This window comes from Haliotis cracherodii, unplaced genomic scaffold (genome assembly GCF_022045235.1).
Source record: "Haliotis cracherodii isolate W230 unplaced genomic scaffold, xgHalCrac1.p SCAF_13, whole genome shotgun sequence".
NCBI classification, from domain to species: Eukaryota; Metazoa; Mollusca; class Gastropoda; order Lepetellida; family Haliotidae; genus Haliotis; species Haliotis cracherodii.
Window position 1 is genome coordinate 3848285 of NW_027266268.1, and position 21038 is coordinate 3869322.

Genomic DNA, 21038 nt, shown 5'->3' on the forward strand with positions numbered 1-21038 from the left:
TCCCGTTAGTCGCCTCTTAGGACAAGTATGGGTTGCTGATCATGAAGATCTTCACGGGTCAGATTGTGTACTAACATAAATAGCCCACCTTCAGGGTTGGTGCCGAAAGCTGGTGTACATAGGATCACATGGGTCGTCCAGTTGATGAACCATAACATTGAAACGGCTTGTCTTTAATACAAACCAAAACGAGTAGTGCTTATTATTGTAATTATATATGACTATTATTCATACATGCGAGAGAAAATTGTTCACAATAATTTGCTACCATATTACCATGAAAGCAAGTTTCACATCTGTTACTTACCCAGTGGTCTGCAAACTAGTCATCTAGGTGATACACATTTGAGGTTTTCGGGGGTTATGCAGTATTCAACAATGGCATTGAAGAATCAATGAGTCAGTGTGTTTGGCTTTACGCCGCTTTAAGCAATTTTGCAGCAATATCAAGGCGGGGGACACCAGAAATGCTTCACACATTTCACACATGGTTGGAATCGAACTCTGTTCTTCGGCGTGACGAGCGAACGCTTTAACCACTAGGCTACCCCATCGCCCGACATTGAAGAATGCTTAATTTTGAATCGGCACAATGAGATTAAATCAGGTATCTAATTCTATTCGATACAACAAAATTAACACTTTTTCACACAATAAACTTTCGTACGAAAACATCGTGAGTGATATTCCAGTGATATCACGGGGTCAGCTTAATGTGGGAGGAAGGTCCGCAGGTCTCAGACGTTTACCACTTTGGTGACAGCCACGAGCACGGGTATGGTGCTGACCAACCTAGAAACATAGTCGCCCCGTGAAGATCCGGAAAAAAGGTCTTCAGCAACCCATGCTTGCCGTAAAGGGCGACTAACGGGATCGGGTGGTCCGGCTCTCTCTGACTTGATTGATGCATGACATCGTATCCCAACTGCGTAGATCGATGCTCATGATGTAAATCACTGCTTTGTCTGGTCCAGACTCGATTATTTACAGACCGCCGTTTAAATAGCTGGAATATTATTGAGCGCAGCGTTTAACAAAAAGATCAACAAAGAAACATAATCGGGGCGAACTGGGATTCCAACCCAAACATAGGTTTCTGGCATGCCCTGGAGACGCAACTCTGCACAGCAAATTGCAGCGCCTTACACGACTGGGCCACTCGTGCCCCCTGCTCTCTTGGAACGCGCAATGTGCCAATACCAGCTTTCTAGAAACTTCAGGGAAAGGGGTCACAGATAAATAATATTACTTAAGTTCAAGTATGTTATGTAACACCACAGGGATACGATGACATGCACCAACCAAGTGTATTCTAACTGGAATTCCACAAACGGTAATGAAAAGCGAAATATTTGACAAACTTTATTGAACAATATCTGGTAATAAAACATATCAATGTTTGTTTTGTTGGTTTGTTATTTTCCTTTAATTTTCCAGTGAAAGCACTCGTGCAGCTTTCATTCCATCATAATTAAATTTTCGTTGTATTCATTGAAATTCCTGTATTCTGATTAGCTGAATTGGTCACGTGTTATTGCATTCATTTCCCAATGGGAATTCCCTCTCTGCTCACGTGTATCGTCATGCACAGGACATTTAGCGACTTTCATGTATATTCATTGTCTAAACAAACCTTTGAAACCGAAGGCCGAGAATGAATGAAACAGCAAACGTGCCGGCTCGCTCGCCTGTTTTTTTTCTGCTCGCCTCGGTTCAACTTTCATGTCTACGGGTTTCCTTTCTAACTAGCATTTTTCCAACTGTGTTTTACCGTAATCAGGGAAGTAATGTTTGAATCTGGCGGTAACTGACCATGTAATTTGAAACAGCCGACTTCTCCCGGACATATTTCTTTCCAGTTCGTTACAGTCTGACTGTTGCAGTTCTTTTCGCCTCTTGTCTTAACTGACAGGTCCAATGAACATTGTTTTGATCCTGCTCTCCGTTGATTGGCTACTGACAGTGTAGGCGTGTCAATTTATGTGCATAAATTAAACAATCACCTGATTCATGTCACGCCACAGTGTGTATTCCTACACCTGGAATGTTTATCAATCTCGTCATTTTTGTCTGTTTTGATATATACAACTGATTTTGGTTAAACTATTGTAGATAAAACATGTTTTATGCTGTCGAATTTAATTATAAGCATTGACTGTGTATTTTTTTCGGTTCATTGAGGTATGAATCGAAAAACCAAGGTGCCAACTTTTGTAAGAATCCGCTACGCGGATTCATACAGTTTGCACATTGGTTTTTCGATTCATACCTCAATGAACCGAAAAAGATACACAGTCAATCCTTAAATGGTTGCCGAATGTCAAAATACAATCAATAAAGTAATATCTATTTTCAGGATTTCCATATTTCTGTTCAGGTTTATGCAGAGTTCAATTTGTCATGACATTGTTTATGAGAGATAAGTTCATCATATGCTTATGTTTTTTTGATCAGAAGATGCATTATTTCTACATAATTATAAGACTTTCATCGCATCAATTCATTTTGTTGTCTTTCTTTTTCAACAAACAATCAAATCCCGGGTTCAAATAACGTGCGCATGTTACATACTCGAATAGGCCGTCTACAGTATTAGGTAAACGCTGATATCAGTTCAGTATAAACTGTGACAGGTGTTAATCAACAGGGTATGATAAGATTAGCGTGACCTACTCCTTTCTTTGAATTGTTACTAAGTACAAAAGGCATTAAAAATGTATTCCTTTTTGGTCGTTACAATCCTTCTCGTTGGCGTTTCATGGTAAGTAATATTTTAAAAAGTCAGTTTTATCAGTCCAGTGACACTGCTTACTAATATATTTGACTAAGTTTGGGCTTGCAACCGCAAATTATTTGGTGAGCCCCCCCACCTCAATGTTTGCCATGTTAAAAATCTGATCGGAATTACGAAACAACCATGTAGAAACCAAACTGCTGAGGTCATATTAGCAAACGTTCAGCTTCACAAGCTTAGAGGCTTCAGAGGAGAAGTCGCAGTAAATACAGAAAACGGAGCTAAGGTAGCTGGAAAAAACACACGAAAATGTGTGAAAAGAATATGTTATTTTGGTTCTTGCTACATGTTAAATTTCATAATGAAAAGGATAATTAAGTGGCTAATGTAACAGTTTCAATATGTCTGCATGTGGCAGTCATGACTACGACATTTGTAATCCACTTCACCCGGAACCCCTTTCGGTGTGGCGAGTTGCTCATGGTATCAACAGCTAAATAATGGACCACGTGGGGGCCTCGGGTAAGAGTGAATGAGTCATCCTGTCAGCGTCAGGGAGGCAAGCGGAATATATATACGCACGCAAATTATTATTAATATTTCTTGTGGGGTAGCCTTAAGCGTGTTCTCGTCACCCCGAAAACCCAGGTTCAATTGCCCACATGGTTACAATGTGTGAAGCCCATTTTCCGTTCTCCCCCGCTGTAATATTGCTTGAATATTGCTAAAAGCCGCGTAAAACCATACTCACTTACCCCTTTTTCAATTGAGTATGTGTTGTGTACGTTTTCAAAAACAGTTTAACCAACAGGTATGATGAAATCGTCGGCCACATAGTAGTTGATGCCGTCAAATGCAGGGGACAATGAAACAAGCGTCAACGTTGCTGCTCAATGTATATGCTTGTCATGTGAAATGTTATTTTGCAATATTACAGCCAGCACCATAATCACAACAGCCATGAAATCTACACTAAAGTGATCGAAAATGTATGGCTGAGCTCGGATGAAAACGGCGATGGCATCTTTGAAAGATTCGAATTGACTCGTGTCTTCGCTCACTACGATGAAAATGGTAAGACTGGGATGGGATTGGATGTGTGTGGTTAAAGACTAATAGTCTGACCCAGTTTCGATAACAGGTTGCCAGAATGGTACTGCTTGTGGTTTAAAACAACATGTGGCTCCCCTTGTATTTTAAAGAAAGGTTCCCCAAAGCACTGGAAACATATAAATGTTGTCGTTGAAGAAAAATATGTTTCGCTGGATAATGTTCCTTAAGAGAGAGAAAATCGTGTCTTGAAGCAGTGATCGAAAATATATCTCCTTCCCGTTGGAATAAGAAATGGTGGCTCCCCAGTGTTATACCTTTCCTTTGTCACCAGGTGATAAGATTGTCACCCACCACGAGTACATGGACTCCGTGCCTACACACTCCACCCTGAGGGAGTACAGCCATGCGGTCTTCAAGGAGTTCGACGCTAATGATGACCACCTGCTGGACACACCAGACATCGATCTCGTCTATGGCAAAATGGATCTTGACGGTAAACAATACATTATTACAGTCCCTACAACACTCGTACCTGTGCTTGTCGTAAGAGGCCACTAACGGGGTCGAGTGGTCAGGCTAGATGACTTGGTTGATGCATATCATCGTATCTCAATTGCGTAGGTCGAGGTTCATGATATCAATGACTGGATTGTCTGGTCCAGACCCGATCATTAACAGACCGCCGTTATACAGCTGGAATATTGCTGAGGGCGGCGTTAAACAACCAAACAAACACATTTTCCAAAAGGTTCAAGCGGACATATTTGTGAACTTTGTTGAAAGGCAAGTGCAAGGAAGGAACATTAATACATGTATCCCATAGAATGTGATGCTTGAAGCGACGAAAATTTACCCTGATGGCGTGAATTTTAGCTCGTGCTCGTGCGCCGTTATTGAGTTTGCGTGTAGGGCGTTAAAATAACATTCACTAACACTTGGGATATGACATTTCAATAATCTGCTTATTTTGTTCAGGTAACAAGGAGGTCTCTAAAGATGAGTTTACAGCCTACTGGATGAACGTAAGTGTACAAAGCTCCATATATTAAATCTAAACCTCTGCTTGTCTAAAATTCGTTGTTGTTCGTTGTTACACGCCACACTCAGCAATATTCCAGCTATATGAAGGCGGTCTGTAAATATTCGAGTCTGGACTTGACAATCCCGTGATTGACATCATGAGCATCGATCCACGCATTTGGGATGCGATGAAAAGCATGGTTGTCCTGTTTATGAACCCATGGGGGTTCCACAGTAACAATTATTATAGGTCCCCAGCAACCTATGCTTGTCGTAAGAGACGACTAAGGTTTTGTTTTGTTCTTTGTTTGTTGTTTAACGCCGCACTCAGCAATATTCTAGCTATATGACGGCGGTCTGTAAATAATCGAGCTGGACCAGACAATCCGGTGATTGACATCTTGAGCATCGATCCACGCAATCGGGATACGATGACATGCATCAAGCAAGTCAGCGAGTCTGACCATCCGATCCCGTTAGTCGCCTCTTACCACAAGGACAGTCGCATTTTACGGCAAGCATGGGTCACTTAAGACCTATTCTGCCCCGGATCTTCACGGGGCAGGCGACCAAGTGAATCGCTTGGTCAGGCTATGAGAAACCGTTGACGGCGTGGATTGCTGCTCATTATGTCAATCACTTGATTGTCTTGTCCAGAATCGATAATATCGTTCACCGTCATGTAGTTGAAGTATTGTTAAGTGCGGCTTTAAACAACAAGACACGCAATTATTTTGTATTAATATATAAACTCGACCAGATATTTTTTATTACACTTCAGATTTTGACGAAGACGGCTCACCTGCACGGCCACGGCCTTCACTTGGGCCACCACAACTGAATCACGTGACCACATGCAGCAATAACTGCTAAACGCGTTTGATCAATAAAACAGGAATCTTCCTACATTTGTATAATGAAACACAACAATGATACATGTACGAATATACAAACAAACAAATGGTATTTGACCGGTGTGTCTTACCTGTTCATCTTCACAAGGCAAGGGAGTTAACTGACTGTAAAAGTCCAGTTTCCACCCTTGCCGAAATAGGCTGGGATTTCGTGGCTCGATCGTAGCGCCACCAGTGGCGATTACCAGTTATGTCCCTTCTACTTCCCTTCTACTGACCAATCAGCTACTGCTAGATTTAATCCAAAATACAAGTAATACACTCTTCAAAAAGGAAACGCACAGGTAGATTTTTAGTAAATTTATTGTACCTAATAATTTCGATATATTTAATTCAAAATCATAGATAAAATGTCACATGTTGTCGTTGTCCAAAGGCATTGAAAACTGTTCATTGTCATGTCACATAAGGCCATAAGGTTACGCTGAACGTGTGACCGCCCCGGGCAGCAATCACGGCTCTGCATCTCCTCGGCACTGACTGGATGAGTGTACGAATTGTGTCCTGCGGAATTCTGCACCATTCTGCTTGTAACGCGTTGGCAAGTTGTGGGAGTGTCTGTAGCGTGTTCTGACGTTGATGTATACGTCGATCGAGTTCATCCGAGAGGTTTTCGATTGGATTGAGATCCTGAGATCTCGACTGCCAGGGCAAGCCGTTGATGTTGACATTATGAAGGTCGTCTACCATGACACGAAATGTGTGCGGTGGAGCGTTGTCCTGTTGAAACAGCTCCCTGTGGCGGTCAATGATTGGAAGAAGGTGAGGTTGAAGAATTTTATTTCATGCAGCGATTTGCTGTCAAAATTTCCCTGAACCACAACCAAGTTAGATCTCGTGGAGTAGGATATATATGGCCCCACACATCATGACACTACCGCCAACGAAACTGTCGAATTCACGTTCACAGTGTGGGGAAAAACGCTCATTTCGACGACGATAAACTCGTCTTCCATCTCGCCGGTGAAGAAGAAATCGTGATTCATCGCTAAACCACACTCATCTTCAGTTTCTCAAATTCCAAAGCTGTAAGGTATGGCACCAACGCAAGCGTCGCTGTCGATGGATCTGTTGCAAAATATAGGTTGGTTGTTTGGTTTGTTGTTTGACGCCGCACTCAGCAATATTCCAGCTATATGACGGCGGTCTGTAATAATCGAGTCTGGACCTGAAAATCCAGTGATTGATATCATGAGCATCGATCCAGGCAATTGGGACAGCGAGCTTGACCACCCGATCCTGTTAGTCGGCTCTTACGCAAACCAACCTATATCCGATTCTTCAGTAACTACTCCTCCTTTTCTATATCAAATTCTTTAATATCAGGCTCAAACTACTCGTCCTGTTCTACATCCCATTTTTTATCAGGCTCAAACTACTTCCCCTATTCTATATCCGGTTCTTGAGTATCAGGCTGAAACTACTCCCCCTGTTCTATATCCGATTCTTGAGTATCAGGTTCAAACTGAGGTCTGACCACCCGATCCCGTTAGTCGCCTTTTATGACAAGCATAGTCGCCTTTTACGGCAAGCACTGGTTGCTGAAGACTTATTTTACCCCGGATCTTCACGGCACGGACGATAACTGGTCTTCTTGATCGAATTCCAGCCTCGCGAAGATGGTTCCTGACAGTCTGGTCCGATATTGCAGGTTGGTTACTCTTGGTCGGTCGGTTCTCGGACCTGCAGTGGAATTGAACTGAGTGTATCGGTCACAGAAGCGACAAATGGTGATGAGGTAGACGTTGAAGTGGCTTGCAACAGAAGACTGTGATTACCCTCTTTGGATACGTCCTATGGCGAAACGTCCGATCGGCAGCGCTGAGTCTCGGCATTTTCGAGCTTGAAAAATGTTGACAATTGAATGACAAATTATTGGCTTATGCTTGCCTTTTATAGCCACCACCACGAGTTACAAATGTCATAACTTGCACGTGCATTTTGCTTCACTGTTTTCCTCCATGACATTTTTGAACACGTGTGAAAACAATGCCGTTTTAGACATTGCAAATCGATAATGGCTGCGTTTTGACGCACCGTTTGTCGAAAATCAGGCCTTCAACATTTTACAATGACATATATCCAATTTATATACCGGATTTCAATGAACTACATACTACCTGTGCGTTTCATTTTTGAAGAGTGTATATGTACTGACTGGACAAAGAAATGGTAAATTTTTTCAACCTCGCCACGAACTTAGAGTGAAAGTATACGGGGTCTTTTTAAACTGTAATCAATGTTATAAGAGCCGACCAATGAAGATCTGGCGGTCACATTGTGTTACCAGACATGGTTGATGCATGCGATCGAATCCCAATGGTGTCAGTTACAGGACTGTCTGGTCCAGAGTCGAGTATTTTCAGTGCTTATGGTGCAAACAAACAAACATTGTGACGCAATTCTCCTATAGATGATATTGCTTGATCTCGTCCAAGCCATTCATCCCGTGAATCCCTGTTTTGGAAGACAAACTTGCACATTTGCCCCTTAAACTTATTGAATTTTTTTTTTCTAATGAGTGAGTATGTTTAACGCCACCTTTAGTCACATTGCAGCGGTATCACGGCGGGGGACAAATCAAGATGTTACCATCTCACAAAACATCACGATGAACGTGTCCATTAGAATTTCCAGTTCCCATGTATTTAGTGAGAGTTTAACGCCTTTGTGAAACGTATTTCAGTTATCATTCGGCTGCATGAAGTTAGGCATGTGTCAGATGTTTATATCTTTGGTGAAACGAGCACGAGTATGGTGCTGACAAACTAAAAGATCATAATCAGGCAAAATATGGGATTCGAACCCATGATCATCGGTTTTGGGCGCACCTAAGGGACGCAACTCTGCTTGGCGTATTGTGGGGACACAGACGATGAGACACTCCTAGCCTAGTATAAGGTCACAGCAGCATGTATGTATTCACACAGCAGTGTGTTATGACACATTTCCTAATTCAAAGAAGAGATCAATGAAATCGCCAATTATATGGTCATACGGTTCAATTTGAATTGGTGGGGAGGAATAGGTCTTCACAAACCCATTCTTGGCGTAAAAGGCGACTATGTTTGTCGTAAGAGGCGACTAACGGGATCGGGGGGTCAGGCTTGGTTAATGCATGTCATCGATCGATATCGTATCCCAATTGCGTGGATCGATGCTGAAAATGTCAATCACTGGATTGTCTGATCTAGACTCGATTATTTACAGACCGCAGTCAAAGAGCTGGAACATTGCTGAGTACGGCGTTAATAACAAACAAACAATATGAATTTGTGCCGATAAGATGTGACATCATCACGTCACGGTTTCTTGGACAAGAGGGAAATGTCCGAGTATCACGCAAAACCTCATGCAATAAAGACATATTGAAGATAGTTTTTTTTCTTCTGTTTCATACTATTACTGCATGACCGTACAATTGGGAAGTCCATTTTAATAAGAAACACTATTTTGTTGGGTGTGGGTAGCGATATGAGAGATGGTATTTCGCAACTGGTATTTATATAAATAGCAGGATCCTAGATGATTAAAAAGGCATACAATTTCATTGTTTCAATCAGAAATTCAAATAAGAATATTATTCAATGACACCCATATCTACTTTGCATACAAGAGATTGATTATTTATTATTATTTACAGACTCGATCATATTCGAAACGGAATTGTATCTGTTTATTATATCGATAGCTACGGGACGCATCTTAGCATTGCATACGGCGCACCTAAGCAGCACTGATATTATGACAGGTCAGCACTATGACCTAGTAGCAGTAGATTATATCTATTTTAATCGCTGCATGAACAGGTAGGTATATAAATCATGCTTTAATATAATTTAAAAACAAAACATAACACTTGGTTTCTTCATAGGTCCATATATGTATGGTTTACAATATTACTAATTATAATGAAAACAACCATGAAAAGGTGGTGAGTGAGTGAGTTAATGCTTTACGTCACATCGGCAATATTTCAGCCATATCGTGACGAGCATGAAAAGGTGGAATATATGGTGTAAAATACAGCTGGTGTCTGCAATGCACCATCTTTTAGGGCGTGTCGCTCGGTCTCCAGTCCCAAGGTAATGAATTTCTTATGATAAAACATAGATCAGACTTATGACCAAATTATTATGTTTCAATAACGTCACATGTACATAATTTTATATGAAGCGCAGTTACTTTTTTTCCGCTAACTAATAGATGCAGCAGGAAAATCGTGCAAACTTTACTCGTGTAAGGTGAACCCTACGTCAATATGATACAGAGTGCATTATTACGACACATACGATGATGTAATATGTTCATGTCCATTTAGAACTATCAACACAATGAAAATACTTTCATATAACTTGTTGAGATCAATTATTATAGCTAATATTTTACTATAATGTAGATTAAACAATCTGTTTTGAAACCACATGTCGGATAAATACAATATTAATGATAAAATAAGCATTATTCAGGTGTGTGGTTACTATGGAAACAACGACATCTTCACACCAAGGTTTTGAACTCAACAATGCGAAGTCTTAAAAGTAGAAACAAAACGTGGCAATCCTCTGACGTTGGCTTGTAGGTCTCGTCTGCAGAAGATTAAGACATCGGGTCACCATATAGCTAGTTGATTGATATTAAACTCCGTCTCGCCTTTTATTGATAAACGTATATTTTCGCACCTGTATGAATTGACATCTTTGGTTTGCTTGGTTTGTTGTTTAACACCGCACTAACACAGCGATATTCCAGCTTTATGACTTGGTTGACTTCGTTGATGCATGGCATCGTCTCCCAAATGATGTTAAACCCTGGATTTGAGTGGTCCAGACTCATTTATTTACAGACTGCCGTCATTTTGCTGGAATATTGCTGATTACAAACAGAACAAAACAAACAAAACCTCGAATCACGCTATAATTCTAGACATTTTTTAAACCTTATAATGTTTTCCTCCCACGAATATCTGCTTAAAACACTGGATTGTCTGGTCCAGACTCGATTATTTATACAGATCGCCGTCATATAGCTGGCATATTGCTGAGTGCGGCGTTAAACAACCAACCAACCATCTGGAATCATTATTATGTGATAATGATTTAAAAACATATGCTCATGTTCTAGTCGGAATCAATTGTCTCCGTTTGGCAGAGATTTCCTAGGAATATGAAAATGGTTTTGTCCCTTTTATGTCTAAGTGCCGTGCCATCTACACCCAAAATGGAGTGTCCTCGAAGGCATACTTGTGTGGGTTTTCATTTGCACCTATGAATGAAGCCGAATCGTTTTAGATAGCTGACACCTGATTGGCTCAAGAATCCACGCAGCCTTCCTTCTGCTTGGACGGGCAAAGTTGGCCCAGGGTATATGACCTTATCTTTGAATGTAACTTACTTTACATAGGGATATTTTCGGTTTCGTTTTTAGTTCATCTGCGTGACATAGGCGCGGCGAAAGATATTATCGAGCGTCTTGAGAATATGTACACGTTGGTTGGTATTGTGTTGGCCCTTTGGGCTTCCTACGGAGCCTGTCAGTGAGTACACATGCATACTTCTATGAAATATTCATCGCTCCGCCTTACTACACACCCCGAGTGTCTTTTTTCCAGAATAACAGTTAACATTACTGCTATTCAAGAGTCAGTAATACTATGATTTTCACAGACAATTAATCAAGTTCTTGTATTCTGTACTCTCTCAACGTCTCTTGAAGGACGACAATTGACCTTCGGCCCTACAATGAAACCGCCAAGGCGATGTTTGTGTCCGCTGATCTTGACCATGACCAGACCTTCACTATCGATGAACTGCGGTATTCTTACAATGCGTACGATGCTGATGGTAAGTAAATGTTCCTTTAAGAAGCCCGGGTCAGAATGTACCTCATGCTTGTAAGAAATTTTGAAATGGGGATTGATGGTCAGTTTTCCGTATGTGGCTTAAAGAGTGGGTCGATGAAGATGCGTTCAGTCAATGCTTTGCCCAACCCAGCCGCGTTTCAATAGAAGTCGAGGTCCTATAGCTGGAATATCATATTAATTTTGGCGTTACACAACTGCATCGATTTTAAACGTGACCGCCATGACAATGTTATGGCCTTTGACCTTAAAAACTAAACTGACTGCATTTCGACATTTCATTTGAAACTATGATTATGATTACATATATTATGAAGTTAAATTTTCCACATCCTTCGCATAGCGTGTCAAGGCCTTGCTCACATAATTTAGATCCGACTTTGAATCCTGTTATTTTGCCTATTAATCGGGGCATTGTCGCATGGAACATTATGAAATATACATGATGTTTTTGTTGTCTCATAATATCTGTCATATGTATTTGTATGTTCCTCTGTCCCCACGTATGGTTGGCATTTATGATCTAATGGTGACAGTAAAACAGGTGAGCTTCATTGTGGTATTTCCCAAATTATGTTGGTTTGTTTGTTGGTTATGTTGGTTTGTCAGTAATATTCCAGCTACATGACGGCGGTCTGTAAATAATCGACTCTGGACCAGACAACCCACTGATTGATATCATGAGCATCGATGCACACCATTGGGATCGAAAACATGCTTCAAACCACGACAAGCATAGTCGCCTTTTACGCCTTTTACGGAAGCAGCGTTACACTGACTGACTTTTATGTGATGTTTTCAGGAGATGGTGTTGTGACCAGGACTGAGTATACCACGTTCACGGCTCACCTGAACCCGGAAATGTTCGACTTAACGCATGCCCTGTACGATAATTTTGATGCCGACAAGGATGATGTTCTTACCCTCTTTGATTTCAATGCCTTGTTCAAACTGATGGATAACAACGGTAATTATCAAATCGCTCCATTAATATAGCCATTGCACTTTGTTCTTGACTACCAAACGAGATTAAAACGAGGTTAACGGAAATCAAACGAGGAAACTTGAATTAAAGCATTGGTGTATTTAGTTCTCAAGGTAAATTAAATGTCATCGTCTACACCTGTATAAATTTAGTTTTAAAATCTGAATGTAGATGCTTTTGTTATGAAATAGAAATATATATGTTAAGGGGAATATCGTGAACCTGTTATTGTTGTTCGACTGATGGCACAAGTGGCCTAATCGCCCCTTATTGTGCCAGGATCCTGTGACCGTGGTATCGAATCCCAAATGCGCAGTTACTATATTATCCTTGGTCTGTCGTTGTGGATTTTACCTGCACCTGCAGTTTGCTTTCCAACAACATCAAGCTGTGGTATATAGCTGGATAACTGTTCAAATCTTTGTTTAAGACACCTCACTTGCTAATACACAATTTACCATTGACGAAATATGGAAATGTATACAGCCGAACTTTGATACTCAAGCATATTGTAGTTTGATTTGGTACAGTATATATGTGTCATCTTGAAACATTCCCTGTATTAAGATGAAATTTTGTTACGCTCTGACTGTACATGTAGCATCAAAAACGAATGTATTTTGTTTCAGAAAATGGGCGTGTGAGTCAGAAGGAATACGTGCATTGGTGGACAGTGGTAAGAATTGTTGAATTTTCATGAAATAATCAACCACAGTAACAACAGTTACGAAACCACAACATACCTAGGTAGAATACGAGCATGGAATTCTATTCATGTGAGACCAGAACAAGTGATCATAGTTTGGGCACAACGCATGACCTTGCAAATAAAATATCCAGGTGTCTCTACAGCCAGGTACCGTTGGCCATGCCGTCAAACGCTATGTTTTGTGTCAGTTAGATTTTGTTAAAGCCGTTAAATTTCCGTAAAACAATATCGCTTACTCTGTTATATGTCTTATTAAAACAAATAAGATGCGTCAGGATGAGTGAGTGAATGGTGTTTAACGCCGCATTCAGTTATATTCTAACTTTAACTTGACCGCTTGTAAAATCATTAACTACATCTACCCTATCGGAGTCGCCAAGCCGGGCAAGCCGATCCCCATTGTAGTCAGTTAAGATACAGGGGCCAATATAACCCGAAATCACGGGAGAATAAGAAGTACGATATGATCTGTAAAATAACGTCTTGAAAATTTGATGAAATTTGTTTAATTGAATATTATTTTTTATTTTCCAGACACTTGAATCCCTGGACCATCTCCACCATCCATGAGACTACAATCCAATTTGGTAACAAGGGTTTAAGTAACTCCTGCCTGATGAAGTTATGCGACGTTTATCTAACGATTGAACATGATACGTTCATTATTCTGTGTTGTTGTGTATGGAGATTCGTTCGACAGTATTCCAATACATTTGAAATTGGAACCAGGTGGCCCAAGGACTGGCAGAAAAATCCCCAGTTCTGTTTCGTTGAATTATGTCCCCCAGATATTTCTGTAGATGTGCTTCAGTCATCCATGTGAATTACCGCCTGTAAATCTACCGGATATTGTGTTTGAAAAGATTCAAATCTTAGAGCTGGCTGGTAACACTGCCTCTCGCTTCACCCGGACAATCGTTCGATTAGCTGTTAAGACAGGAATCACATTTAAACGTCAAACAGGTATGAACTGTTCCAGGTATATTTGGAAACAGTATGTATACATTTTTCCTTTGAGGATGGTTGTAACTGGGAGTGTAGATTTAAGCCCAAAAAATAACACAATCCTTTTGCGTTGTACTGATTGAACATCGATGGATACGCTTAAAAGAGGCCCAAAGAACACTTTTATAGGAACACAAGCACAGAAGCAATACACAATATATTGTTATCCATAAAATTGTGTCTACCTTGTCACAATATAGTCATAATACAATTTGATACCCAATACAAAATGCCATTATTGCTACAATAACCATAACAGGCTCATCTCGCGTGACACGCACTCAGCAACATCCCGGACATATCACAGCGGCCTGGAAATAATAGGCTCTGGAGCAGACAATTCAGTGGTTAATATTATGAGCACCGCTTCACGCCTTTGGGGTACGATTACACTCTATCAACCAAGTCACCGAACCTGACAAGCTATTTAAATCCTCCTTTACAGTCATAACTGGTGAAACAAATGTATACAAATCCCTGGTTTGTCTGGTCCAGACTCGATTATTTCGAACAACTAACCAACCAAACAATACTGACCCCCTCCTTCCTGAAGTTGTAGCGCTAACCTGTATGCAACGAAACAGTTACCTTCCACGACCTAAGCCTAACAGCAATCCGTACAAGAACAAAAGTACCTTTAGATTTAGTCCTGTTTTTTGACATTGCCAAAACATTGCCAAAATTGAAAAGAAGGCCAAACGCCTACGTGTGTTTAAACAAGGATAACCGTTTTTGTAGATATGCTTCTGCTTAGTACATTGCGTAAACAACAACAACAAACGACAAACACGTAAATAAGAACGAACCCGTGAAGATCCGGGGTAGCATAGGTTTTCCTTCGAGAGATCAGTCTGACCTGGATCAAACCATTGGTTGGTTTGTTGTTTAACGCCGCACTCAGCAATAGTCCAGCTATTTGACGGCGGTCTGTAAATAATCGAGTCTGGATCAGACCAGACAAGCCAGTGATTGATATCATGAGCATCGATCCACGCAATTGGGATAAATGACCAATTTTGAAACCCAAAAATGAAGCGTGTTACAAAATATGTCTGTCGGCGTTGAAAAGGCTACCAAAACTGTACCTCAATCTTGGACTGGCTGTCTTCTCGGAATGCCTTGCCTGCGTTAAGGGCCGCACAAATTGTTCGTATTATATCGGTTTGACCGTGGAAAGGAGATGAAATTTTAACCCCTAACTTTTGAATCATCACTTTACCTTCCCGTCATCGGCGACTGGAAGCATTCTGTCTTCAGGAAGAAGGGGAAGCAAGTAGGCTGAAAACATGAAAATAAGAGATGACCCGGGGTCTAGAATGAGATCAAACTTACATGCAAACCTTAGGATTTTGCCAATGAAAACCTTAGAGCAAACTAAAACGGTTTATATAGATTTCGTATGAAAGTAAGAGTAACATTGGATATTCACATCGATATGTGGCTAGATAATGTTCGAAAATAATTGATCATATTGTTTATCCAAGTCATCCAAATAATTAAGTAGAACATGCATAGCAGAATAAAGCAGAAAATACGATATACATGGAGAAAGGGTACATCCATGTAACTCATGAACAAGCAGTAGTGTTCCTAGCCTCCCCTGCAAGATGAGACTAGGCATGTTAACGCCTTATCATTGGGACACGTTGAGAGACTTGGCTGTAGAAATACATGTGGATTATCTCTCACACCTTGCGAGAACAGACATCTGGGCAAGTGAAGTAAAGTTCAAGGCGTGTTCGTGAATGAAAAAATTACCACGATAAGAATACATACTTTGAAAGTTTTACTTAATACTTACGAGGAATTCACTTAGTAAGTTTGACGCAATTCACCATATATAATGAAATGACTGCTTCATGAATGGTAGGCGTGTGATTTGACAACCCAATTTCGTATTTCTGTTTCTGACGCACATATATCATATTTTCATAGTGATATATAGATTGAAAATGATAACGGAATCATTTACGTATTTGAATTAATGTGTCATTAATAACAGTCAATGCTGAAGCCTATTAAAGTTTGTTCTTGAATGTTTGCATATAAAGTATTGTGGCCTGTATGACCACTGCACTTATGAAGGGCAATGTTCATGGTATTGTGGGGCTTTTAAAACAGGTCAAGATGTACAGTCATAACTGGAACGGCGTTTGCCTGACATGCAAAGTCATAATCTGCACCTTTCTTCGCTCTATGGTTGAAATAATGCCCAAGCGACGTTAAATTTTAACTCACTCACTCACTTTCCTTCATACCGCAAAACCTCCCACGAGACTTTGACCGCTGAACTCACCAATATGGTATGGTATATCTTTGACCCCTAATGTTTTTTTCAAAATAAATTACAACTTAATACTCCTCCAGATACCCACATAAGTTTTAAGCACTTGCTGGGATAAATGACATTTCGTCAGCAATTAGTGAAACACATGCCCAGTTCAATACAACTTTGAAACATTAAGTCTCAGCTCTGTAGCTCTGTAGCTCTGTAGCTCTGACTCATGGCGATGCACTACAGTCACACGGAGATGTGATCGCAATGCACAGAAGAAACACACAAGACGTTCCCACCCCCTTCAGAATGACACTACGAATGCATGACTGTTGTTTGCTTCTTCGATTGTATGCACTGCACATTATACACGATGTATTTCAACAGAAACAAATGTAAACGTATCTTCAGCACGTTTTCTGCAAACAAGTGCTTGATAAAAGTTTCAACCGAGTATATATGACCAACCGTGGAGATTTGGAGATTAACTTATTTAGAAGTGACCGCAGAATACCTGATACCTGCAATGAATTATTTCCGGTTGAATATAATCAAACACAAGGTGTCCGTGGAGAATACATACAGACAGCATGGTAGCATGACTTGTCACAAATGACAGCATTAACATTATCAAGTCTAGTGATTTGTAGATAGCCCATCGTTTACTCATGCTAACGTCATGCATCTGAACATCCTGTAAGTCTAAATAGAAATTTAAATTATCACGGTTTTAAACCTAATCTAAAGGGGTTCCATCTAGGTCAAAATATATAGTTTTGGCGAAAATGTGGAATTTCAGACTGCCTCTGATATCAGACAAGCTGGGTAAGACTTGGAATTACATATGACTCTTCAGATTAATACGCTTTTAAGTTGTTAATTTAAAACAATATTTCTCTGATGAAGGATCATGTCTAGTACAAATACAAATCTTAATTTCATTCAAGGGACATTTTCATATTTGTTACACTTTTTACAATGGAATATCCCATGTTGTATTCGCGTGTTTCCTTTCAATCTACATCACCATGAACTGTCTTGCGACGCCGTGTGTGCTTCTCGGAGTCAAAGAATAACATTTTCGTTAGAAAATTTAAATCTGTAATTGGATAGGTTAATTGGGTAAGATTCATCAAAATTCTCGCTTTTACATGCATCACTCGATATGGAATATCAGGATGGAATTAGTTCCCAATAACCTAATATTGGATCGGGTGGTCAGGTTGGCTGACTTGGCTGATTGTGTGTCATCGTATCCCGACCACGTGTCAACCACAGACTCTATGATTTACAGGCCCTACTGATATAGCTGGAATGATGCTGACTGCGGCGTTAACAACAAACGAAACAAACTAGACTACTTCTGATGTACAATGGATACGAACAATCTTGGAACATTTATTGTGGGCACAAGTTTTGGAATAATCACATCAATGCATCCATTTCAAAGACTAAGTGTTTCACAACACTTGATATTCCGTAACATTTCACAGATTTATATTTTAAACTGGTCCGTGTTAGAACGTGCTTATACGTAAGAAAAAGAGAACATTCATTTTCATTTTCTGTACCGTGGGAACTACAAGAGACACACAATTCGAAGATAGTTTCACAAATCCTTCATTTACCAACATTCGCTTTTTCAGTTGACGTTGTTGTCTCCCGTGAGGAGTACACCACGTACACTACTCACCAGGTTCCACGCATGCGCTCTAGGACATCTTTGACAGCGAAAGGACCGGAGTTCTAACCCAGTATGATTATGACAAACTTTACAAGTTGTGGGATACAAACGGCCCTTACTTCCTTTTGAATTGATCATATCATGTCTGGAAAGAAACACATTGACAGCTCGCGAAGATAAGGCGGCCATTTTAAATGTAGATTTATACCAAATTCGCCTTCAGAGAACGGGTATATGCCATTGTCGCTTGACAAGCGTACTGCTGTGCGATGTAAGCCAATAAACACTTACTTTTGTATGCAAATAGTGTGAATGGTGGATGCTAACGATAGGGCAGGACATGCTTACCCTATTCGCGAACAGTTTGTCATCACTGATTTTCAGTGGTCCATTCATAACATTTTCACAGCTAGTTTGCCCTTTACGCCGGATGGAATCTGTTTCAGCGGATAATCAAGACCAGTTATTCTCTTGCATTAATGTTTTATATTTTACACCAGTCATACACTATAATATCTGTAAAGAACCTTTCCCGGTTGAATGTGCCCGTACCCAACCACAACGTATTCGTGGGTAATGCATGCAGAAAGCATGGAATCATGCCATCGTAATATGGTATATGATTATAATATGATTACCGCCTTTAGAGAGTACAAAATATACACCATACAGTGTGTCATCCTGTGGCCCAGTGTCTCACATCTCTGTGTTGTTATAATATATAACCTGGACCTATTCACTACCTGAGCTTCGTTTCTGAAGCGACCACGTCGCGAGCTCAACCTCTCCTATCACCATCACAGCACATAATTTCTTTCGCCCATGAGCTTAAAAATCAACAACCAATACAAATTCTTCTTCTCTTAATACGAATTCGGTATAATTCTTCATTCAAATAGCCGCCTTGTCTTCACGAGCCGTCTAGTCGAATACCGACGATGTAACCGATTCTATCAATCATGACACAACAGTGTTATTTAACTGGACAACACTTACATTTTATGCAGGTTGTGCGATGTAGGGCACCGCAGGACAGATTGATGACTACCTTCATCGCGAACACCTGGTTACTACGCTGTATGGCCTTTACCACCAACGGGATCTGATTCGGTGGATAATCGAGACTGGTTATTCTCTGTCTTTGACGTTTTACGTTTATACTAATAACATAGAAAAAAACAGTGCGAATCTGCATTGTTCATGGTCGTTTAATCCAATTAGATTCGCACCTTGTTACCAATTATACCATACTTACAACCAGGCGACTACTTGGCGAGATGGTCGGGCTCACTGACTCGGTTAAATGCATATCATCACAAAATCAATCACTGGTTTGTCTGGTCGAGACTATAACATTTTCATTATTTGCGAATACATCGTTAAACAAAAATACATTTCATTTCTACGTATATCGACGCATCTGACACATAGCTGAACTTGAGGCATGGACTGCCTTCATCATTGCGAGTTTTGCTATATTATAGTGTATGTTTCAGAAAATAACGTGGTAAGCGAAAAGGAGTTTGTGCACTGGTGGACGGTGGTAAGTGTTATGTTTTACAGTAGTAATAGCCATACAAGCAGTGCACGGCTAACAGCATTTATTCACAAAGCAACAATACATTTAATAGTGTCAGTGAGTGGGTTGGTGAGTGGGAGAGTAAGTAAGTGAGTGGGACAGTGATTGGGTGGGTGGATGAGTGAGTGGGTGGGTGGGTGAGTGAGTTTTTACTAACGAAAACGGCATGATAACTGTGGTTTATCTGTTTGACTTCTTTGTTACAGACGCTCGAGTCTCTGGACCACCTCCATCACCCTGACGCCACACCACACACACCCCTCCCCAGCTACAAAATACGACGTTGATCTAGACAATAAAAAACCCAGCACACTATTATAAATACTGTTCACGCCATATCCAATCATTGGCTTACCAAGGACGTATTTCTAGTCGATGATTGTTGTATGAAGCCAAATAATAAGTACGCACACCGCACCATCTCCCCCCCCCCCCCCCCCCCCCCCCATCCCCCCCCACCCCCCCACACACACACTGAATAGTGAAACTTTAACAAATAAACTAATTGCATCTGTTACTTTCATACTTAGGTTGTGGCTTTGGATATTTTGGAGATAAATCTTTTTGATCGTATAATGAGAAGGTTTTTCGGCAGTGTAAAGACAACGGTACAAGTGACGTAGCTTCCCCTAAAGTACTCGTGTATATTGTTCGTACCATGAAGATGTTCATCTTCCTTGCTGTCTCACGCGAATGTATAACCCCGTGTGATCCCAGGTCAGGGAAGACTCCGTGGACTCCAGTGCTTGTGGGGTGAAGGGTATACATGAGAAAATTTACTTCCATTAAATGTAAAACGTTCATCTTAAGCAACCCATGCTTTCGGTAACAGGCCACAATACTTGTCGTAAGGGCGACTAACGGGATCGGGTGGTGAGGCTCGCTGATTTGATTGATGCATGTCATCGTATCCCAATCGCGTGAATCGATGCTCATGACGTCAGTCACTGGATTGTCTGGTCAGACTCGATTATTTACAGACCGGCGTCATATAGCTGGAATATACTTTAAACACCAAACAAACAAACAAACACTTCTAATTTCGTTTCTAAAAGTAGTACAGAATACACTTTCATTTACACAATCTCCCGGAACGTAAACATTCGTCTCAAGTGTACAGCATGGCCACTTCATTGTTTAGGTTCCATGTGAGTAATATGATTGAATTTCGAACGAGGAGTCTCTGAAGGGGGCAACCCTTCCAGCTGCTCACTTGTGAA

General features: G+C 40.6%; 1 protein-coding gene across 1 annotated transcript; it reads left to right on the forward strand.

The window, feature by feature from the left end:
* The first annotated feature begins 2675 nt into the window (after positions 1 to 2675).
* LOC139459407 (uncharacterized) lies at positions 2676 to 13940 on the forward strand. Its single transcript, XM_071240860.1, has 11 exons — positions 2676 to 2761; positions 3672 to 3808; positions 4119 to 4280; positions 4763 to 4809; positions 5589 to 5640; positions 6371 to 6483; positions 11049 to 11257; positions 11437 to 11564; positions 12384 to 12548; positions 13196 to 13242; positions 13810 to 13940. The coding sequence occupies exons 1-11, from the start codon at positions 2715 to 2717 to the stop codon at positions 13843 to 13845; spliced, it is 1143 nt and encodes a 380-aa protein (XP_071096961.1). The 5' UTR covers positions 2676 to 2714; the 3' UTR covers positions 13846 to 13940.
* Positions 13941 to 21038: the final 7098 nt, after the last annotated feature.